Source organism: Scardinius erythrophthalmus, assembly GCF_964197995.2.
Source record: "Scardinius erythrophthalmus genome assembly, chromosome: 4".
NCBI lineage: Eukaryota > Metazoa > Chordata > Actinopteri > Cypriniformes > Leuciscidae > Scardinius > Scardinius erythrophthalmus.
In genome coordinates, this window is record NC_138224.1 from 35,319,564 (window position 1) to 35,344,245 (window position 24,682).

At 44.2% G+C, this 24,682-nt stretch overlaps 1 protein-coding gene across 2 annotated transcripts in view; it reads right to left on the reverse strand.

The window, feature by feature from the left end:
• Window positions 1-1,126: 1,126 nt before the first annotated feature.
• LOC308689660 (protein NLRC3-like) overlaps window positions 1,127-24,682 on the reverse strand; it is a gene marked incomplete at its 3' end in the record, with an annotated part of 83,062 nt that continues 59,506 nt past the window's right edge. The window contains exons 8-10 of one of the 2 annotated variants that reach the window (XR_014030031.1): window positions 16,926-16,972; window positions 3,228-4,683; window positions 1,127-1,542 (exon numbers count right to left, since the gene is read on the reverse strand). Coding sequence is in view for 1 of the 2 variants with exons in the window: in XM_081363493.1 (XP_081219619.1) it covers window positions 4,160-4,683; window positions 16,926-16,972 (571 nt within the window). Of the gene's footprint in view, window positions 1,543-3,227; window positions 4,684-16,925; window positions 16,973-24,682 lie in introns of those variants that run through there. The other variant, XM_081363493.1, reaches the window with a different exon arrangement.

Consider the following 24,682-nt stretch of genomic DNA (forward strand, 5'->3'; position numbering starts at 1 on the left):
GACACATTACTATTTTTAATGTTTTTGAAAGAAGTTTCTTCTGCTCATCAAGCCTGCATTTATTTGATCAAAAATACAGAAAAAAATGTAATATTGTGATATATTATTGCAATTTAAAATAATTGGTTTTCAATTTATTATACTTTAAATTATCATTTATTTCTGTGATGCAAAGCTGAATTTTCAGGATCATTACTCCAGTCTTCAGTGTCACATGTGACATCCAGTCAATCACATGATCCTTTAAAAGAAATCATTCTAATGTTCTGATTTATTATGAGTGTTGGAAACAGTTCTGCTGCCTAATATATTTGATGAATAAAAGGTTAAAAAGAACTGCATTTATTCAAAATAAAAAACATTTTTTTATATATAAATCTTCTTTATTATCACTTTTTATCAATTTAACACATCCTTGCTGAATAAAATTATTTATTTATTTTAAAAAAAAAAGAAAGAAAAAAATTACTGACCCCAAATTACTGACCAGTAGTGTATATTGTTGTTATAAAAGATTTCTATCTTGAAAACATGTGCTTCTTTTTTTTTCTTTTCTTTTTTCTTTTTTTTAATTCATCAAAGTGTCCTAATAAAGTATCACAGGTTATGAAAAAATATTAAGCAGCAGAACTGTTTCCAACTTTGATAATGAATCATCATATTAGAATGATTTCTAAAGGATCATTTGATAGACTGGAGTAATGATCCTGAAAATTCAGCTTTGCATCACCGAAATAAATGATAATTTAAAGTATAATAAATTGAAAACCAATTCTTTTAAATTGTAATAATATATCACAATATTAATTTTTTTTCTGTATTTTTGATCAAATAAATGCAGGCTTGATGAGCAGAAGAAACTTCTTTCTAAAACATTAAAAATAGTAATGTGTCCAAACTTTTGGCCTGTACTGTATATATATATATATATATATATATATATATATATATATATATATATATATATATATATATATAGGCCTCTACTCATGCTGATTAGCTAGACATGTTGATTACTGATTGTTGAGAGCTGGTTGGAATGACGTGATGATTGGATAGATCATTTGAACGTGTTCCTCCCGAACTTTGTTAATAAAACATAATTTATACACAACAGGTTATATATAAGTTTTAGAGGGTTTTTATTGTGAAACTCAACATCAGACAGTCCTGACATTGTGTGTGACACTCTGAGGTGATGTACTAAACCAAAAACTATAGATTTTGCAAGCAGTTTTTGAGATTTCTGGATTCCCCCATTCAAGTAGACAGGAGCTGGTCTTGGATGCCCAAAACTGAACAGAAGCAGGAGTATAAATACACACGGCTGAACAAATAAAAAACAGCTGACAATAATCAGAAACAAAGTAATAAAGATTAAAAGAAAACTCAACAAAAAAACTAAACATAACCCTGACAATAATAATAAAATGATAAAGTGTGTAAATCAAATGACAGATACATACATGACTAATGATTATAAATTATTGATCTGAATATAAACTCAAAGAAAATAAAGCACAACACAGATGTAAGGTTAACCTGTTAAGCTTCACCAGTGCGTCGGCGCACTGAAGCGTTTTTTTTTTTATTTAGTTAAAAATTACTATCAGATTTAATGTTATACATTGACAAACTATACATCATTAAAAAGATATAAGACTCAAGTTTCAGTATTTGACCACTATTGTATTCTGAAAAACTTATAGTGACAGTTATGTCTTAATTTGTGTCAGGAGTTATGAAATGAAAAAATGAGTCGATACCTTTAATATGAATTATGCGCGTCAGCCGCTTTCATTCATAAAAAACTCCCGTGCCGTCGTCATGACAGCGATACACAAAACAACGTCCCTCAGGGCTTTAGCTCAAAAATGTGTAGATTTGGAGAAATATTGATATATTTTCATAAGTTTTCATCAGATTTCTATAGACAGGAATAATATTTATTGAATTTATGCCCAAATGCGTCGATGTAATCATTATGAGCGCTGGACACTGTGATGTATTGTGTTTTCAATCCATACCAACAGCCTGAGGGCGCTACATTCACAATAATAGTCCATTTATGTAACATGAAGAAGAACCATGATCATGTGACAATCCAGGAAGTTTCGAACACACACAAAGCTATCAGAGATCGTTGTTACATGCAGAAAAAAAGACTTTTTGAAGACAATAAACATGATTGAAATGATATTTGGTTTACCTGTGTTCTTCAAATAATGTCAGGTATTTCCATAATAATAGATTATATTTATAATGTATTGCTAATCGATATAGACTTTATCATTGTGCAGAATAATAAAAAATATATATTTTCTTTCTGATTTTTTAATCTGAAGCGAAATTATATCACAGAAGATTATTTAAAACACTCTACTTGCGTTATAAATTAAGTTTGAAGCACAAAAATGGTTTTAATCTCATAAATTGTCGTGTATTGATGGTGTGCTAAGCTAACATGCTAGCTAGCTCTAGGTGCACCTGCCACATATTGCAGTTATCCTTTTATAATTTTTTTCTAAATATGCTTACTAAAATGTTTCATTATTCAAGCAGGGCATTTGATCCAGTTTTTAAATGTTAAGTAAGAACTTTGATAAAAGAAATTAGGGATTGAAACCCTATGAATAGCCAGTCGTTAGTAACTATAATGCAGACAAAAGAAATGCATATTTCGAGCCATAACCAGTCTGGAGAGGTGTTAATGTGTGCAGGGGGAGACTGAGACTGAATGGGGCTCGTTTGCACCACAAAACAATAGAGACAATATACTGGAAAGATGGTTAGAAGATGGCAATAAACATCATAAGCATCTTTAACGTCAAATCAAAATAAAGTCAACTGACATGGTCTTGAAAAACATGTAACTAAATACAGAGTTTTGGACTTATTATCTTCAGATTTTAAACATAAAATGTTTAGACATGTGGCTTTAGCTGTAGTGCATTTCTAGATTGCTCCAGTGCCAACTTCAATTTTATTTTCATGAGGATGTTTCATAAAAAATAATTTCTAATAACTTTACAAAACTTTGAAGCTATTTATAACAATTTTTTTCATTATGACAATAATTAATTCTACATTTACAATAAACTGCCAGGTGTCAGCTTTCAAATGAGATCATACTTGTGCTTTTAGTGCAAAGGGTTCATGAACTGTATCTGTTTAAGTTTGGGTATGTCATTTCTGGGTATTTTTCAAAAGTGGCGTTGCAGCTTAACAGGTTAAAGTAACACGCACAGGTTTCTATTGAGATCCTTTGATCCTTCATTTACACAGGAATTGATCAACAAAGTGTGCGACTGATTCATTCTCTTGAATCTGTGTCTTAATTTCCTTGACTTTGACGTTTAGTTCCTGTTTTTCTTTTGTTGTTGCTTCTAACTCTATGTCTTCCTTAAACTCTGTAAATTCACTCTCCATTTGTCTTTTGAGACGGTCTTTGAATGTCTTAAATTCAATTTTGAGTTCATCCAGACATGTTTGCAGGGAGTCTCATTGTGTCTCTCTTCTTCTGTCTCATGTTTCCTCTCTCTTCTCTGTTAGTATATATGCCTGTTTTTTCTAGGTTTCTCTTGCTCTTTGCCTTGTTTCCACCACTCATCCTTAAACTTTCTCTCACTTTTATTATAATTATCGGGTATATTATATAAACTTCAAGAAAGCTCATCGTTTACTCAACCAATACAACTCTAGTGCACGACCCGAATTTCAGCTGTAGTATTAATGTAATGAAGTGAAAGTAAGAGACTCTATAACATCTCACTGTCAATGTCATGATTACCTGTATGTCTCGGTCTTCATGGACTCTTATTTTGAATTTCTGTTGTCTTGTTGTGTCTGGTTTTCAGTTTTTGGTTCCTGTGTTACCATTGCTGTCTTGTTAATTTCCATAGTAACCCTTGTTTGTAACCATGACAACTTATCACCATCACCCAATCCCTTGTTATCTAGTGTATTTAAACCCTCAGTCATCTTATGTTCATTGTCTTATGTTAATGTTTTGTGCTGGTGTTGATTAACTATGTGTTCATGTCTTTCTGCATCAAGCCTCTTATCTTGGATTATTTAGTCAAGCCAGTGTGTGAGAGTCACTGATTTATCATGCAGCTCAAAACATTATGGGTAGAATCTCTCTACAGTCTGTTCTGATTCATAAATACAGTTTCACTGATGATTTATAACCAACATTAAACCCAGGATAGAGCGGTTGAGTGAATGTGGTCTGGACTGTGTGTATGAGGCTCACTGTGTCAGAGACGCTGTAGAAGGACAGAGTTCCTGCACTGTGATCCACATACACTCTTACTCTACTGCTAATGGAATTTACAGGGAGTTTAGTCACTATATTATTGTGTATGAATGAGTAACTGGAGGAAGAGCAGATCAAACTCCAGGACTGATCATTATATCCAAACTCACACTCATAACCCCGTCCCTTCCTGCTGATGCTCTTATATGACACTGATATATACACATATTCTCCACTCCACTCAATCTCCCAGTAACAGCATCCACACACACTCTCTCTACACAACACCTGACACACATCATCAAATCTGTCTGGATGATCAGGATACGGCTGATCTGTGTCTGTGTAAATAATCACTCTGTTCCTCTCAGACAGATGGAGGCGTTTATTCACTGTGTTCAGATCCAGAGTGAGCTGATGGGAATCTGATGGAGAGAAAACACATCAGAATCAGGATCAGTCTGATCTATTATTATAGCTGAACTCTTCATGTTCAGTATTAGCAGTGTCTCAGTACAGTTTACCAGATACAGTATGTGTGAGTGTGTAACACTTTATAATAGCTTTCACTAATAAATCATTAACAAACATTATATAATGCTTAATGTATCATTAGTTAATATATATATCCAATTAGCTAAAGTGTTTTGCATTAAAAAAAATTTTTGCATTAGGCAATAAATGAACTGAAGTCAGGGGTTAAAGCCAAAAAAAATAAGCATAACTTTAACAGAAGTTTTTATTTCTCAAATAATAAAAGCCAACAGAGCTTTTGCCGCAAAGTTAGCTAATATCACAAACTATATATAATAATAATATCTGTTTTTAACCTAGCCATTATACCCTGGACATTATTATAATAATAATAATAATAAATTCAGTTTTAACCTGAGCATTATAATAAGAAATTATAACGCATGTTCTAACTCAACCTGTTAACACTGAACAGAAGAGGGAAACTAATATCACCAGCATCAGAACAAAAAGTGCATTTATGGTAGGGATGGGCATTTCAACCAAAAATAATATTCGATGATCGCTGGGAATCATTCGAAAAATCGCACCCCTCCCCCACATCCTCACCGGCAAAACGCGTTCATTCAAATTCCACTACGACATTCATCACTTGCATTGCTCGTGAACTGGAGCGCATCTCATAAATGAACCGAAACTCAGCGTATAGGCGCACAGGCATGAGAAATATATCTATAGAAAGCTTGAAATGTCTACTTTTAAACAAAACAATTTCAAAACGAATAGTAACAGACTACTCTCTTATGTAATCCGTATAAAATTTAGATTTCTCTCTATAGGACGCGTTCACTACATTTGGACATTTTTGTGTAATTCTATTTATTAAACGTGAAGAATACTTTCCAAACCGTTACATATAATATTATAAATGTTGTGTTTAGATGTTCATGATATAAAAATATATGTATTAGAATAACTTTTAATATGGAGTGAACATGGAGCCGTTTTTCCGAGAGCGGGAATGGAAAACCCGGAGTGGACCCAGAGCTTTCGCTCCACTCCAGGCTTTGATCACATCCCCCTCAGCAGGGTGAATACACCTCATCTTTCCTTAATTTAAGACCTATTCAAACTAAAATTAAGACATTTAATTTTAATACACTATTTTAGAAATGTAAGCCTATTTACAGCCTTAAAATTATGAAAAGTGAATTTAAGACATTAAGGACAGACGGGAACCCTGCAATTGACGGAAATCCGTCGTAGAACTTTAATCCCTGTGAAGTTTAAAGACATTTAGCATTCAAATATACATTACCAAATAAGCTTTTAATTATTGTATAATTTCTTTTAAAATCATTTGTAGATTTTCAATCTTGATCATGTGAATTGAAAGTTTAATGGGCTTTGTAAACATTTAAATTTACATTAAATAATGATCTGTTAATCATTATGTAAAGTTTAATAAGTTCATTAATAAACAATAACAAGCACATTATCTCATATATCTAGCCATGTGAATATATATTAACTAGTGATGTATTGAGCATTATATGTTTGTTAATGATTTACTAATGAAAGTTATTACAGTGTTACAATGTGAGTGTGTTTGTGTGTGTGGGAGTATGTGTGTGTGTGTGCGTGAGAGATTTTATTTTTATTGTTAAAAAACAACTTTATTACATTATCAATTCGTATTTAACACCACAAAATATCAAAACACAACTCTCCTTCCACCACTGAACAAATACCGTCATTATAACACCACTGTTGTATAAAAGTTTCAACATCATTCATAGCTCTATAGTACCTAAAATCTATTTTAAGTCTAGACTTTACAAAAGCTTTAAAAATAGGCAAAAGCTCCTGACCATGTGTATTCTCAAATGTATTTCTCCTTGTAGTAAGTATTGCAAGTTTTGCCTGACCTACCAAAAAATGTATTAACTGCCATTTTACCTTTTGATTCTGACTATAGCCAGATCACAAAATAAAAGAACTTTGAGTATATACCTCTCCACATTTATAAATGCCTTGCTTAATATGTCAAACAATTGCATTAATCTTCCACATTCCAAATAGCAATGAAATACAGTCTCTGATTATCCACAAAAAATACACTTAAAACTATTAAGAATTCTTTCTGTACCATTTATAGGGGCATACACATTTATAAACGCCATCTTATACTTTTCAAAAGTAGCCCGTATTATCATAAGCCTGCCAGCTATTACCTCTTCCACCTGATATGAAACAGGCAAAAATCTTTTTGTAAATAAAACAGCCCCTTCTCCTCTATTAGAACTCATATGTGTTAACAACACTTCTCCCTCCCATTCCCTTTTCCAATCAATTGCATTCATGCAGTCACTATGAGTTTCCTGAACAATGGCTTGTGTCAGTGTATGTTTGATTCCTGTTTTCCTTTGTTCTTTCCCGCCACTCCTTCGTTACTATGGTTACTGTCATTATCAGTTCAGTTGTGTCACCTGTTTAGTCAGTCATCGTTATCTGTATCACCTGTGTTCTGTTAATCAGTTTCATCTGTGTTTCTATTTAAGTTCCGACTGTTCAGTCATTCATTTTCCGATCTCTGTCTTTAGTGTGTTGCTACCTGTTCTGCTGTCATGTTTTATTACATTAAACTTTCGTTTTGGAATTATATCCTCGTCTCCGTCTGCCTTCCTGCAACCCACTGTGACATACATACATTACATCTATATTCTTTTGTTTTATTAGCTCATACAGCAACATCATTCTCTGAATATCTTGCACCATTTATATTAAGTGATCCCACCCTTACTGCACTCATTAGTAAAAGTGTAAGAAACTGCCACAAAACATTCCTTAAAAAGAAGGAACACAAAGAATTGTTTCAATCATTTTGTTTGTAGTTCTTGTCTCAGTTTAGCAACACACTTTTTTTTGCCTGTAGATTTCTTGCACAGTGAATTGTTCAGTTCCTTTACCCCTCATTAGTGTTCCAACTGACTCAAACATTCTCTGATCAGAAAACTAATTCACAACCTGTAAATTTTCCATTTTTTTAGGGTTTTTTTTTGTACAAAAGCCCTGAATTTCACAAATGAATAGTCAATCTTTTTTTCCTCTATTTTTGCTGTCAATTGCCTCTATCTGAATCATCCACTGTGCTATGTTCACTTTCATCATGTTTGACATCACTGACACAATTCCTGGATCTTTGCATCTTATCTTAATCCTTTCCCTCTTAATAGAAGGGGTTCTGAAAACCTCTTCTTCGTTCACTAATTCACTCTCCATTCCTTCTCCTTCTAGAACAGTCTCTATAGCCTCAACCACATCACTACATTCAACATGCACTTCTCCCCCATCCCCGTTCGTTCCTTCTATCTCCTTTTCATTCACCTGTTCACCCACATTTTCTTTTGTTTTTTCACCTTCTGTCACATTATCCTGTACTGTTCTTCAACTACACCTCGACCACCACCATCCTCAGCAATTACAACATTAGTAGCATCAGTCTTCTCTGGACATGCACATCTTATATGCCCCTTTTGTCCGCATCCAAAACATTTAACACTAGAAGTGCCAGAATTCCATAACTACTAGAACTGCCGCAAGCGGTCATTTTGACCGCTAGATTCCAAACTAGGCTATATCTTTAATGATAAATACCCAATTGAGAGATTAATGCATTTATTGTATTAGGATGTCTTTTAAAAACAAAACAACACCAAACTGTACATTTAAACAAGTTTAATTATACATTTATAAATAAATAATATCCGTAGATGTCCTGAACAAAAATGACGGCGTATAGCCTATGTTTTCATGTTTCTGTTCGATCGCGACCCGCGACCGCCGACACACACACCATATTCTAGCATTGCAATATTGACATTGCAGCCTGTTCATTATAGCTATAATAAAATATAATAATAAAATAGTCAACCTAACATATAAAAATTCCACTGCTCTGTTTGTCAGTAGCCTACAATTCGTACCATTTTGTGCGTGTGAAGAGGATGATTTTTTCCGTCGATACTGGAACATGAGTGAGTTTACCATTACCAAGAATAGTTTACCATTCAAATACATCGCAAATGTTGAAACATTTTGATTCTAATTGTATAACGTTACGAGTTACGTGAGCCCAACGCCGCTTACTTTCACTTTCGCTTATAAAGTAGGCTTAGCCTGTTTCATTTTGGCTTGTTTATAGTTATTTTTTTCATTTTTGTTCTGTTCTGAATATCATTACATTTACATGATTTGTTGTTGAATATGTTTAGTGTATTTTTTACCACATTTTATTGTTGTGTATATTTGTATAGCCTATAATAATACCGCGAAATTCAGTGCGGTCAATATGACCGCCTATGGCCGAAATAGGTAAATATGTTCATTTGTTTTTTTGCCTTATGTGTAATTTATATGAAACACTTTTTAAATGAAAATACAGACACTTTTAGGAAAAGTCAGGTACCAGCAGGATTCTATTTATTTTTTCAACAAAGTTATTGCAGATATAAAATTCAAAACGGTCAAAATGACCGCCATGGCCGTTCTAGTGTTAACTGTTTCAGATGATGCAAAAACAATATAGTCAAATCCATCCATCTCTAAAACTTACAAAATGTTTCAATAGAAGTGATTTACAGCCTAAGGGAATTTTTCCATACCTTGATAATTCTGCCAATAATAGATCATCCTTTATGAAATGGGGCACATTTGACAGTGTGATATTACTTGCTGGCTGAACCAAAGGCATTTCCAGGGTAAATAAAAGTATATTTTATTATTACCCCACTTTGAACCACACTATTCACTTTCTCTAGACTAGAGTATCGAGAAAGATAACGACAGCAGCACTACTCATTCGTGACGCTGACATGATACTCTCATACCCGACAGCCTTTCCAACCGCCAGACTACACTCTTCAACTGAACAATTCATCACCGGCACAATCTTAACTCCATGGCTGCGTGAGAGTCACTCAAATGCTTCTTTACCTTAAGCCGCCGTTCTCAACTGATAACCTCACAAAAAACGTTCTTTCTACACAACGACTCAAGTCTTAAAATTCCTTCCAAAAACATCTATAATCAAACAGAAAGAAATAAAGTTTTAGAGGAAAAAAGACAGAAACTCATTTCGCACCACACTCTCACGATCACGTTGCCTCCACCCACTCACTCGAGAGAGAGAGTGTGTGTGAGTTTGTGTGTTAATGAAAGCGTGTGTGTGTGTATGTGTGTGAGTGTCTGTATGTGTGAGAGTGGGAGTTTGTGTGTAAATTATGTGTGTGTGTGTGTGTGTGTGTGTGTGTGTGTGTGTGTGTGTGTGTGTGTGAGAGAGAGAATGTGAGGTTGTGTAAATGAAAGTGTGTGTGTGTGTGTGTCAAGTAAACGTTTCGGTTACTCACGTAACCTCTGTTCTCTCTAGAAGAGGGAACGAGTATTGCGTAGTTGCTTACGCTACGGGAAAGCCTTTCTTTCTCGAGATACTGAAGCCAAAAATTATCCTTAATTTTTATAATCTTGTCAACGCAGTGCGGCAGCCTGCAGACCTAGGGCAAGCTAACTAGCGCGCCCATTGGCTGCCCTGCGGCAACTGCAGCAGCCTACCGCTGAGCCCTTGGCGTGACGTCACGACCAATGAGCGCGCTTGGCGCGCTTAATGCGTCACAGCCCGCGAAAAGGGGTGTGGCTTAGCGTATATAAACAGGGCTCGGAGGCTGCTTCTCTGGTTTCTGTCGCATGAAGCGAAATGAGCTCGTGGCGCGAGCACGGCGGGCTACGCAATACTCGTTCCCTCTTCTAGAGAGAACAGAGGTTACGTGAGTAACCGAAACGTTCTCTTACGAGAGGTTCTCTCGTATTGCGTAGTTGCTTACGCTACGGGCCCTTGTCAACGCCGTGCGCGCCCAGCATCCACTGAATGAGTCCCAGGGAGAGCCCGGGGAACTTGATAGCGGAGAGCCGGGCAGCCCGAGAGGGCTAGCGCCGTACATAAGCACACACTAGGGGGTTAGGAGCGGCACGGCCGGTCCTAACTGACAATTCCCTGCATAGTGCAGCTCAACCAGCAGAGCTAAATCACACAACGTATCCCGCGCACAGATAGTGGGCTGGCATACGCGAGACTTAGACTGATAACACTTTCGCCTGCAAGGCGGGAACATCCAGGTTGTAAAACCTAACAAATGTGGAGGGGGAGGCCCAGCCTGCCGCTGCACAAATGTCATGAATGGGAATCCCGCTGGACCATGCCCACGACGAGGCCATGCCTCTAGTGGAATGAGCTCGAACGCCCAATGGGCACTGCAGGTCTTTAGACGCATAAGCAGCAGCAATAGCGTCCACTATCCATCTGGACAGGCTGTGTTTCGAGGCAGCGAGACCCTTGGTGCGCCCACCAAACGAAACAAAGAGCTGATCCGAGCGCCTGAAAGCGGCGGACCGTGAAATGTAGTTTCTCAACGCCCTGACCGGGCAGAGGAGATTACTATCGGCCTCGCTGCCGTGCGTCGGCAGGGCTGAGAGGGAAATGACCTGTGCTCTGAAGGGAGTGCCCAAAATTTTTGGAACGTACCCATGCCTCGGTCTGAGAATGACTTTGGAGTCATTAGGTCCGAACTCGAGGCACGCGGCGTTAACAGATAACGCGTGAAGGTCTCCCACTCGTTTGACTGACGACAGAGCTATCAGAAAAACGGTTTTGAGCGTGAGGTATTTCATATCCACAGTTTCCAAGGGTTCGAAGGGATGCGCTCTCAGGGCCTCCAAGACCAGAGAGAGATCCCACATAGGAACCGAGGGGGGTCGCGGGGGGTTCATCCTCCTGGCTCCCCTAAGGAAGCGGATGACGAGCTCGTTCCTTCCTAATGCGCGGCCCTGCTCAGACACCGAGAGCGCTGAAATGGCCGCAACATAGACTTTGAGCGTGGAGGGGGACCTGCCCGCGTCCAGTAGCTCTTGAAGGAAACACAGTACTCGCGACACCCCACATGTCTGTGGATCGAGCCCCTTAGCAGTGCACCATGTGTTAAACACCGACCATTTCGACATGTAGAGCCGCCTCGTAGAGGGGGCTCTAGATTGTATGATCGTGTTCATGACCCCGTCTGGCAGATTAGCGTGTAATCGTTGAGGCTCCACGCATGCAGAGACCAGCGCTCTGGATGGGGATGCCATATCGATCCGCGTGCTTGAGAGAGAAGGTCTCTCCTCACCGGTATCGGCCAGGGGGCTGAGTCTGCCAGCTGTATTAGATCCGGGAACCAAGCTTGGTTCTCCCAGCATGGGGCTATGAGGAGCACTGAGTGGCGCGCTTCCCTGATTCTCTCGATGACCTGAGGCAGCAGAGAGACCGGGGGAAAAGCGTACAACGGGCCGCTGGGCCAGATCTGGGCCAGCGCGTCCTCATTCTTCGAGAAGAACTCTGGGCAGTGAGCGTTGTCTTTTGACGCAAAAAGGTCGACTTTCGCTTTGCCGAACCGTCGCCACAGTGACTGGACTGTTTGGGGGTGTAGAGACCACTCCCCAGGGGGAACGTTGTCCCTGGACAGTCTGTCGGGGCCCTCGTTCAGGTGGCCAGGCACATGCGCGGCTCTCAGCGAGCGCAGAGAGTGCTGAGCCCACACGAGGAGGCGTTCCGCCAGGGTGCAGAGCATCTTTGATCTGACACCGCCCTGGTGATTCACGTAGGCCACTACCGATGTATTGTCCGTGCGGACTAGAACATGGTGACCGTGGAGGAATGGGAGGAAGTGTTTGAGCGCTTTCTCGACCGCGAGCATCTCTAGACAGTTTATGTGTAGGAGATTCTCCTGGTCTGACCAGCGGCCATAGACCGGTCTGCCCTCGAAGAGCGCTCCCCAACCTAGGTTGGAAGCGTCTGTCGAGACAACTTTCCGGTGTGAAATCACTCCCATAGTCACTCCTGTGTGATACCATTCGGCTGCCAGCCAGGGCTGCAGGGCTGAAATGCATCCCTGATTCACTCTGACTCGCAAGCCGCCGGCCGCCCAGGCTCGGTGGGGCACGCGCATTTTCAGCCAGCGTTGGAGCGGGCGCATGCGCAGTAAACCCAGCTGGAGCACTGCTGCAGCTGAGGCCATATGCCCCAGGATACGCTGGAATGTCCTCAGCGGAACCCGGCTGCCTATTTGGAGGGATGCGGCGAGGAGGCGGATGCGGCGCGCGCGCTGCTCCGACAGTCTGGCCGTCATAGCCACCGAGTCCAGTTCTATTCCAAGAAAGGAAATTGACTGACGGGGCGATAGCGAGCTCTTGGTCCAGTTGACCGAGAGACCCAGCTCCTCCAGATGGCTGAGAAGCGCTGTTCTGTGAGACACAAGTTCCGTCTCTGACTGCGCTAGAATAAGCCAATCGTCCAGATAATTCAGTATCCGCATTCCCTGTTTCTTCAGGGGAGCGAGGGCCGTGTCCATGCATTTCGTAAATGTACGGGGTGCCAAAGACAGGCCGAACGGCAGGACTGTGTACTGATATACTCGACCCTCGAAGGCGAATCTCAAGAATGGCCTGTGACGGGGAGTTATCTGGATCTGAAAGTATGCGTCTTTTAGATCGAGAGAGATAAACCAGTCTCCTGGGCGAATCTGCGCGAGGATTTTTCTGGTTGTGATCATTTTGAACGGCCGTCTCATGAGGGCTTTGTTCAGATGTCTCAGATCTAAAATAGGTCTGAACGCTCCGTCCTTCTTGGGCACGAGGAAGTAGCGGCTGTAAAAGCCTGACTCGCTCAAAGAAGGATGAACCTGTTCTATAGCCCCTTTGCGCAGCAGCTTCGCTATTTCTGCTTGAAGCAAGTGCGCAGCTTCTGAACTCACTCTCGTCTCCGTCTGTGCTGTATAGCGCGGAGGACGACGAGCGAATTGAAGCGAATAGCCGTGTTTTATAGTTTTCAGCACCCATTCTGACGCGCCCTGAATCGCTTCCCATGCTTCCGCATGCATAGCTAGGGGTCGAATGGTCTCTGGGCTCAGATCGTCGCGCTGCGCGGGATGGGGAGCCTGTATCAGAGAGAAAGGGGCGGCGCGCGCGCCGCTGGTGCTCGGACACGGGGGCTGGTAAACAGTATTGGCCGACTGTACAGCGTTCAGAAGCTCGGTCCCATCGGATGGAGCGTGATTTGCTGTCAAACATCCCAGGCGCGAGAGTGGCGTGGGGATTATAATGTCTACAAGTGAGTGCGCGTGCTCGTGAGCGGGCGCAGGGTTTACACTTATGACACGGCCAGTGTTTGGGAGCTTTAGAGGGTCCGTGACCCAAGGTAACTGGCTGGCAGAGCGAGCAGCGGGTAGGTGTGAGCACAAGGTTGTGGGCACATTTCCTACATTTAATACTCGAGCGGCTTGCGACCGCTTCATGAGAGAGCGCTCTGTACGCGTTACCATGGGGACCCTGTTTGTGTGAAGCAGTGAGCACATGGGAGTGGGCACATTTTCTACACTTATAACACCCTCGGCTTGAGCCGCTGTTGCCCGGGGTAACCGAGTGGCAGAGCGAGTTACAGGTAGATGTGAGCACAGAGTTGTGGGCACATTTACTACACTTATTACTCGAGCGGCGTGTGACCGCTTTATGAGAGAGCGCTCTGAACGCGTTACCATGGGGACCGTGTTTGTGTGAAGCAGTGAGCACGTGGGAGTGGGCACATTTTCTACACTTACAACACCTTCGGCCGGAGCCGGAAAACCCGAATTTACACTCTTTCTGAGATTTATTTGGGCCGCCGTAAAAACGGCGTTTGTGTGCAGGCGAGCGAGTGGTATTACTGGCTCGTTGGCTGCGGTGTAAGCTGCTGCAGTAGCCTGCACTGAGGGGACTGACAGAGCTGGGCGTTTTGATGGCGGTCCGGCCGCAGCGGGACTCAGCCATCTCTTCCTCCCTGCGGGTGCTAGGAGGACTTCGCGGGCTCAGACTTCAGCGTTATCTTGGGACGCGGACCCCGGGGGGGCGGCGGTCTGTGACGGCTGGTCGAGCGCGACCTAGGGCGGCCGCCCTGGCGTCGCTGCGAAGTGGTTGGTGGCCGAGACGAGCGCTGTGTGGAGCTGCGCGCAGGAGGCTGAGCTTGAGAGCGGCCTGCGGCTGGGCTCGAGCGGCGAGGCAGGAAGAGATTCATAGCCTGCGACGCCTTCTGCACTTCAGAGAAGCGGTCCACAATCCCGCTGACCGCAGGGCCGAAGAGGCCGGTGGGCGAGAGCGGGGCGTTGAGGAAAACAGCGCGTTCTGACTCACTCATATCCGCCAGCGTCAACCATAAGTGTCTGTCGATGACGGTGAGCGCGGCCATAGATCTGCCGATGGCTTGTGCAGCGGTCTTGGTAGCACGGAGCGAAAGGTCCGTCGCGCTGCGCAGATCTGTTAAGGCTGTATGATCCGAGCCCTTCTCGTCCAATTCGCGGAGGAGGTCGGCTTGCAGGATCTGAAGAACAGCCATCGAGTGCAGGGCAGAAGCAGCTTGGCCGGAGGCGGCGAATGCGCGGCCGGCGAGAGCTGATGTGGTCCTGCAGGCTTTAGACGGCAGGGCAGACTTTGAGCGCCATCTAGCAGACGGCGGGCAAAGGTGCGTTGCCACCGCTTCCTCAACGGAAGGGATGCCGGTATAGCCTTTCTCGGCGGCCCCGTCCACCTGGGAGAGAGCCGAGGAGACAGACGAGCGGAGTCTAGCGGAGAAGGGCGCGTTCCACGACTTCGATAGCTCCTGGTGGAGCTCAGGCAGGAAGGGTGCTGACCTAGAGGCTGGCGCTTGGCGGCGGCTAGGCAGAAAACACCCGTCGAGTCGGTTAGGCGCGGGCTCCTTGGGTGGGGACCAGTCCAATCCCAGTCGGTCGACCGCTTTGGTGAGGAGGCGGATAAGCTCCGCGTCGACACTGGAGCGGGACCTGCCAGACTCAGGAGTCGAGGAGGCGGAGCGGTGAGAGCCCGACCACTCCTCGCTGTCCGAAGCAAGCAGAGAGCAGCTGTCAGCGGCGTCATCTGCTTCATCCCCTGAGGCGACGGCAGTGCGGGCAGTAGCCGGCCGCTGCGCGTCGGTGAAGGGCGGGGGAGAAGGAGAAAGCGAGGCTCGCGGGAGGGGCTCCGGCGAGCGCTCAGCTATAACCACCGGCTCGGGAGGCCTTTGAGAGCGGCGTTTCTTCTTACGCGGCCCTGAAGAGGCAGCCGGGGAAGGTGGAGGATCGTCAAACATGGCGAGTCGAGCCCGCAGGGTCGACATCGGCAAGTCCTCACACTGTTCGCAGCCGCCCGAGGAGAGGGCGCGGGCTGCGTGGTCGAAGCCCAGGCAGAGAGCGCAAACCACGTGGCGGTCTCCATCGCTGAGCGGGGCTCTGCACGAGCCACAGGATGAGCGAGGCATTTGCAACAACGCCTCGCGCTCTTTTAGATGCAAAGTGTGTCGCGGGGCGAACACACAAACACATACAACACAGAGCAGTAAAGGATATGGTCGCCGGATAGCGAAGCAGGCAGGGAAAGCTGAAGGCGGCGAAGGCGGCCGGCGTCCTCAGGCTGAGATCCTCGGCGTGCTGGTCGCTTGTTTCGACGGCGGCTTCCTCAGAGAGCAGCGATGCGAAGAGCTTCGCTGAAAAGACAGAAATCAGAGAAGCAGCCTCCGAGCCCTGTTTATATACGCTAAGCCACACCCCTTTTCGCGGGCTGTGACGCATTAAGCGCGCCAAGCGCGCTCATTGGTCGTGACGTCACGCCAAGGGCTCAGCGGTAGGCTGCTGCAGTTGCCGCAGGGCAGCCAATGGGCGCGCTAGTTAGCTTGCCCTAGGTCTGCAGGCTGCCGCACTGCGTTGACAAGATTATAAAAATTAAGGATAATTTTTGGCTTCAGTATCTCGAGAAAGAAAGGCTTTCCCGTAGCGTAAGCAACTACGCAATACGAGAGAACCTCTCGTAAGAGAACTTTATTTATATAGCGCTTTTTACAATATTGTTTCAAAGCAGCTTTACAGTGATAAAAGGAAAATAATGTAAAAAAGTTTGTTTCTAGAAAAAAAAGCATTATAGTCCAGCTTAAGTAAGTTCAGTGATGGTTCATTTTTGTTGTAAAAAAGTTATTTAGTTAATTTATATACAGTATATAGGCACTCTGGAGAAAACCGTGATGTCATCGTCCAGCTCAGGTGGTGTGGTCTGTGAGTAAGTGTGGTGTGTGTGTGCGTATACATACACTTGTGTAGTCCTGCTGTAATCCTGATCTCTCCTCCATGATCCACACTACAAAACACACACAGTGTGAAAGTTAATCAGAAAACACTCACACACATAAACACACACACAGATTTGTCTATATTAGTGACAGACACAGCATTGCAGGGCTATAAGATGATTAATCACAATATATTTTCAATTATGATTTGTAATTTCATCTGTAAGTTGCAGTTGGTGGTTAGTTTGTGCGTAAATGTATGTTTTTGACTAACTTTTTCACATTTGATGTGATTTCTAGCAAGAAATGAGTACTGAAATAATAAAGTATTGTCTTAGTTTATCATCAAAGCTCTGTCTGTTTAGTTGTACATCTTTAGACGGTCATAGGCCTTTATCACACCGGAATTTGTTACAGGAAGTGCTGGTCGAAGCAGTGTATCGATTCTTCCGGTTATGTATATTTTCATATATAATCATATTATATTTTCATTTTTTGTCACAGGCAGGACAGACACAAACAAGAAACGACAAGGGACTGAACAGAACAGAGTATAAATACACAGGATGAAATGAGGGAACTAACTACACACAGGTGGAGGAAGATGAACTAATCAGGGACTAACAAGAACAGGTGCAGACTAGACAGAACATTATTGTGACATTACGCCCGCCCTCGTAAAGGCGCGTCCTCAGGAGGTGGTGATGAGGCGGAGGCGGAGGCTTAAGTGAAGGGCATGGAGCTGGTGACGGATGGTGATGAGGAGTCGTCGGTGGAGTTGCCAACCATGGTGGAGCTTAAGGTGGGAGGAACTAGGGAGGAGTCCAGATAGAGCGGGCGGACGGAATCCCAGAAGTCTGATGCGGAAACCCGGGGCGTTGACCACAGGAGGCTGACCTAGAGAGACAAGTGAGCCCAGCGGAGCTTTTGAGCAGATGGTCCGTGGAGGCGATGAGGAGGCCTCATGCCAAGCTGGTGGAGGGGAAGCCCGAGGCGAGGAGGATGAGTCGCATGGAGTGAGCGGTGGAGGCAGAGCCGAGGAGCTGGACCACTCCAGTGGTGCCGACGGATCCAGGAGATTGGCCGTGACCAGCGATGGAGACGGGATGAGGACAACAGGCAGGGATACGGGCAGAAGACTTCCAGACGCGACCGGCGAAGAAGATGATGATGCGAGGGTGGGGAATTGGGTGGGAATAGTATCCACGGACCACAGGTCTATAAGGTCCAGGTCCGCTCCTGGCTCTGAGGTGGACTTACCTGCCTGCGTCAACTCCGAGGCCTTGATGTTCTTCGGCTCTGGTTCCACGATGTGGAACCTAATAAATTAGTGTGGAATTAGTGTTCGACAGACGCGGCGGTGCTTTCATTTGGATTTATTTTTCTCATAACAGCTAAAACAACTTAATATACTCCGCCATTTTTTGGTCTTACAGATGAGGGTACATCATTCAAAACTGTAAACTTTTATTCATGTACACACACAATAGGCTAACGACAAAACGTTTTCTGTCGTCTCTGTCTCCGGGAACTGTGCTTCACAAAAATTGCCTCAGCTCAGTCACAATAAGAAATATGTCTAAAGCTTTAAATGATTAAATATTTAATAAATGTTATCTGATTATGTAATCCATATAAAATCGAGAGGTACAGAGGATCTGCTCAAACATGTTTATCATGTGTATCATGAGCACGTCCCAGTGAGGAAAGGAAAATCCAAGAGTGAAAATCTAGCTCTAATTAAACGTAAATCGCCCTGAATTAAAATGTAAAAACAGATCAAATAATTTCTTTGTCGAAATGTTGCGATATTGTTTCATTTAAGTTCATAATTATTCTATAAATGTTATTTAGTTTAACAGCAGCACGAAATACCCACTGTGGTTCAAGATTTATTTGAATAAATAAAAATATTGCCTCTACTTTATTCACAAATCATTTTGAACATTTTTTTTCATGACAACAAATGAACATAAGTTTGTATTTCGTTTTGCTTGTAAAAAGCTGTCCTAAACCGAAGTAGAGTTTTAATTCTTCAATTAGCCTATTGCATTATTGAAATAATGAAATATTTAGTTAATAAACTTTTTTTATGATAGAAATATTACTACATTTAGCCTAAATTATTTAATTCCTTCATTATCAAAACACTTTAATAATGCTAATGTCTAGAATAGCGATTTAAGTCAGAATTGTGACTTTTCTTTGTCTCAGACGCTACTCACCTCTCAGAAAGTGTCACGGTTCATGAATCGGCTGTCTCATGCTGATGTGTCTGTGTGAATGTAATTGTGTGGGTGTGGTTACTCGTTGTGTTATTAGTGTCGCCAGCTGTCTTCAATCCCAGTTCCCTTTATATGCCCAGTAAATTCCCTCTCATGTTGTCAGATCGTTGTGGTTGTTCCTCGGTGTGTGTCCTGTTCCTGTGCCTCGTCTGAGAAGTTCTTCGTCTGGATTTTCGTCAGTTCTTCGTGTCGTCTGATGTTCCACGGTTCCTGGTTGTTTCACTCGAGCACGCTGTTCACCGCACCACCACCGGATCGCCATCTCGTCCCTGCTTCATCTCCACCTGAGTGTTTGTCCCCGACCTGTGTCTTCATCTGACCGCTTTCAAATAAACTGAGATTTTACTTGCAATTGCATCCTCCCGTTATTTTCTTCACAGAACGATCTGACCACATCATGGATGCAGCAAGCACGTCCCAGATCAACGATTTCATCGCCCACAGTATCTCACGTATGGACCAACAAGAGGAAAGCATCTCGGGCACAGGTCGTGCGGTGCAAGCACTCGTGAAGCAGGTGTCCGAGCTCACCCAACAGGTACAACTTCTACGGACTCCCACTGCGCCCCCCACGCCGCCCGTTCCCCCACCACCAGCGCCTGCTGCAGCTGATCGCCCAGAGCCACGCCTACCCACACCTGAGGGTTATTCCGGCGAGCCGGAGTTTTGCAGAGCGTTCCTCACGAGATGTTCCATGCATTTCGCTCTACAGCCACGCACTTTCCAGAGTGAACAGGCGAAGGTGGCATTTGTATTGACCCTGCTGTCAGGGAGAGCAGCGCTTTGGGGAACGGCGGTGTGGGAGAACGGAGACAACTGCTGCACCTCGTTCCAGGCACTCTCCGAAGAAATGAAGAGGGTATTCGATCGTGCGGTGGCGGGTAAGGAGGCGGCCAGATTACTCGCCGAACTGAGGCAGGGAGAAGGCTCGGTGGCGGACTTTTCCATCCGGTTCCGCACCCTGGCCGCACAGTGCCGTTGGAACGAGGAGGCGCAGTGGGATATGTTCCTGCATGGGCTGGCTGACCGCGTTCAAAGAGAAATTTATGCTTTGGACTTACCCGAGACGCTAAATGGATTGGTGGAACTTGCTTTGAGAGTAGACGCTCGACTGAATCGTGTGACCAGATTGACGCGTACCAGCCATCCACAGCCCAGCACGGAGGATTTCCAGCCCAGTGGCGCGAGCGCGGTCAGCCCAGCATTCGATCATGAGCCCATGCAGGTGGGGAGAGCTCGGCTTTCCCGGGAGGAGAGGGAAAGGCGGAGATCCCAAGGACTCTGTCTGTACTGTGGCCGGGCGGGCCATTTCATCCATGCCTGCCCGGTAAAAGGGCAAGCCCGGTAGTAAGTATGAGGCTACTATCGGGTGGGATCTCCGCCGAGAAGACCTCATCACCATCATCGACCCTCCTCCCGGTAAGACTGAGATGGCGAACGTCGTCGCACTGCACCAACGCATTACTGGATTCGGGAGCAGAGGGTAATTTCATGGACTTCAAACTTGCACTTAAGCTTCAGATTCCCATCACTCCTCTCTCACACCAGATTACTGTCAACGCACTCAATGGTCAAGAACTCCCCCGGATTACTCATTCCACTGAAAGAATCACCCTCATCACTTCTGGCAATCACACGGAACTCATTTCATTCCTCCTCATGGACTCACCACTTGCACCAGTGGTTTTGGGACACCCGTGGCTTTCCAGACACAACCCCCGTGTCGACTGGTGCACTAACACTGTTTCCACATGGAGTAACCACTGTCATGAGTCCTGTTTAGTGTCTGCCTGTCCTTCTGTGTCTGGTTCTGTGTTTCAGAGTGAGGCGGCGGATTTGTCTAACGTGCCCGCAGAGTACCTCGACCTGAAGGAGGTGTTCAGTAAGTCTCGTGCTGCTTCTCTCCCTCCGCATCGTTCCTATGACTGTGCAATAGATCTACTGCCAGGTAAATCTCCGCCTAAGGGCAAACTTTACTCTCTTTCTGTTCCCGAGAGGGAGGCTATGGAGAAATATATTTCTGATTCTCTAGCCTCTGGGTTCATCCAACCTTCCTCTTCTCCTGCGCAAATTACCTTCAGCCAAGGAGACAGCGGTCACAGTCATAGATCACGTCTTTCGGTTACATGGCCTCCCGATGGACGTGGTCTCTGACAGAGGTTCCCAATTCGTGTCCAAATTTTGGCGAGAATTTTGTAAGTTACTGGGGGCCACGGTCAGTCTGTCCTCGGGCTATCACCCCCAGAGCAATGGCCAGTCTGAGCGAGCCAATCAGGACCTCGAGAGAACGTTGCGATGTTTGGTTGCCAAGAATCCTTCGTCCTGGAGCCAACAGCTTTCTGTGGTGGAGTACGCCCACAATTCGTTACCAGTGTCATCCACGGGCCTCTCGCCATTTGAGTGTAGTTTAGGTTACCAGCCACCAATTTTTCCTAGTCTGGAATCCGAAGTCGCGGTCCCCTCCGCTCACGCATTCGTCCAGAGGTGTCGCCGTACTTGGACTAGAGCCCGTGAGACTCTACTCCAAGCAGGGCGGCGCATGAAGGCCAAGGCCGACCGCCACCGGTCAAAGCCTCCCGTTTACGTCGTGGGTCAAAAAGTGTGGCTTTCTACCAAGAATATTCCGCTCCGCTCCGTGTCTAACAAGTTAGCTCCCAAATTCATTGGCCCATTTCCTGTCACCAAAATTATTAGTCCGGTGACAGTCCGACTCAAACTTCCTCCTGCGTACAGGAGAATTCACTCCGCCTTCCATGTGTCTAAAATCAAGCCCGTGTTTTATTCTCACATTAATCCGCCTGCCCCGGTTCCCCCCCCGCCGCGACTCGTAGATGGGGAACCCACCTATTCGGTACATCGCATTCTGGACTCGAGACGGAGGGGACGCGGATTTCAGCACTTGGTGGACTGGGAGGGTTACGGTCCGGAGGAGAGAAGTTGGGTACCTGCTAGAGACATTCTGGATCACTCCCTTATCGATGATTACAATCGACAGGTAAGGTTGTCTGGGAACGCCAGGAGGCGTTCCTAGGGAGAGGGGTACTGTCACGGTTCATGAATCGGCTGTCTCATGCTGATGTGTCTGTGTGAATGTAATTGTGTGGGTGTGGTTACTCGTTGTGTTATTAGTGTCGCCAGCTGTCTTCAATCCCAGTTCCCTTTATATGCCCAGTAAATTCCCTCTCATGTTGTCAGATCGTTGTGGTTGTTCCTCGGTGTGTGTCCTGTTCCTGTGCCTCGTCTGAGAAGTTCTTCGTCTGGATTTTCGTCAGTTCTTCGTGTCGTCTGATGTTCCACGGTTCCTGGTTGTTTCACTCGAGCACGCTGTTCACCGCACCACCACCGGATCGCCATCTCGTCCCTGCTTCATCTCCACCTGAGTGTTTGTCCCCGACCTGTGTCTTCATCTGACCGCTTTCAAATAAACTGAGATTTTACTTGCAATTGCATCCTCCCGTTATTTTCTTCACAGAAAGCCTATGGTGTTTTGTTCAGTGGCTTTATCGTGGGGGTGCAGGACAATATACACTCAACAAAATTATAAACGCAACACTTTTGTTTTTGCCCTTATTTTTCCTGAGCTGAAAGATCTAAGACTTTCTATGTACACAAAAGGCCTATTTCTCTCAAATACTGTTCACAAATCTGTCTAAATCTGTGTTAGTTAGCACTTTTCCTTTGCCGAGATAATCCATCCACCTCACAGGTGTGGCATATCAAGATGCTGATTAGACAGCATGATTATTGCACAGGTGTGCCTTAGGCTGGCCACAATAAAAGGCCACTCTAAAATGTCCAGTTTTACTGTATTGGGTAGGGATGGGCAAATTAAGCCTCATGAAGCAATGAGGCTTTCCCCTGATTGTTCCGGGAAAAGATTTGAGGCATCAAGAGTGTCGAAAACAGCGCCATCTTGTGGCAGGTCAAATTTATAGCAGCCATAAACCCGAGTGCGCATTTCACCTCCGTTGTTTTATCCATTAAACACAAATAAAAGCCTGACTATGCTAAATGTTCAGTTTTCTGATAATATAATTTGCATATTAAAGTGTGTCAATAAATGAATGTACGGCACTTTAAATGCACATACCTTAGAAAGCATAAATCTGTATTGAAGATGACATAACTTGCCCACACTTTTACTAAAAAACCTTTACAAAGATAGGACATTTGTGTTGTAAGAATGTAGAGCGAGACTTCCTATATAAAAACACTGATTTGTTAGGTCATGTTTTCTCAGTAAAATCAGATGATTTTCTATTAATTCAGTAGAATGTGTGGGAATACCAATATGGCGGCGCAGTGGCTTCACTTGTTATGATGTCATGAGCTGTCCAGTCATTTATTATAGATCATTTATTATAGATCTTACACTTTTATTTCATCAAACTATGCTGTGAGCAACTGTATGATCTGTGTTTCACTGACCATTATTCAGTATGTATATTGATTTGTCTCTTGTAACGCAAGTTGCATTTTATATTTACTAATTTGTGTTTGCTTTTTAGTAGGTTGATTCATTTTATTGAGAACGTTGAGGTTAGGGTTAAAGGGATACTTCACCTCTGGAAAGATGAATGTGTATTTAAAATAGGTCATTTATGTAGAAGAAATGTGAAGAAATTTTTTAATTTGGAGCTTTCTAGACTGAGAAAAGCCAAAAAATGTATTTTTGGCTTATGTGGATGAAAGACAACAACTCCCAGAATGCACTTGCTTCGCTGCCCTAGGAGGCCACGCCTACCGGTAAGACAGCACAGTTGAAAACAAAGTTAGGCTACCCTATGAGGCTACCAGTGAGTCTCCGTGACGAGTCTGCCTGGGATTTCGGGATCGCCCAAAATGTCCGGGATTCGGCTTTTGCGTTCTACAGTCGCCATTCATTATGTTTACTGTGGTGAGCAGGACGAGGCTGACGGCCGCGGGAGAACGGCGCGAGGCCGGTGGCGTCATTACTGAGCCGGTCTCGCAACGGAGGTGCGAGAATTTTCTTAGCAATGTTTAAAACGCACATCAACCGATCACTTGTTTAGCGTTCATGTAAACACTACATTCAGATTCACCAATCGGAATGAATTCAGTTAGATTGAAACAAGAGGTGTGCATGTAAACAATGAATGGCGACCGCAGAAAGCAAAAGCCGAATCCCGGACATTTTGAACGATCTCGCCCGCCGGACAAGTCCGTGAAAAGGAGGATGGTAACCCCTACTTACTCAGCTTTCTCCTACTACTCAGCTTTCTCCACAGAACAAGAGCCTGCTAGCTTAGCTTCCAAAAAAAGACAGCTGACTGTGTGTACATTCTGTGAGTAAGATCCCACCCTCTATGGGCGGGCTGAAAACATGCGGAACAACGCCATCTACTGGCTGTAGTCTTTAGCCTCTGGCCAGAAAATCCTCCGATGACGCAAAATGACGATTTTTGCGTCATCGGAGGATTTTTTCCAGACAAAAAATACATAAATCTCTCCTCTCAGGGGGATATGAGGGTG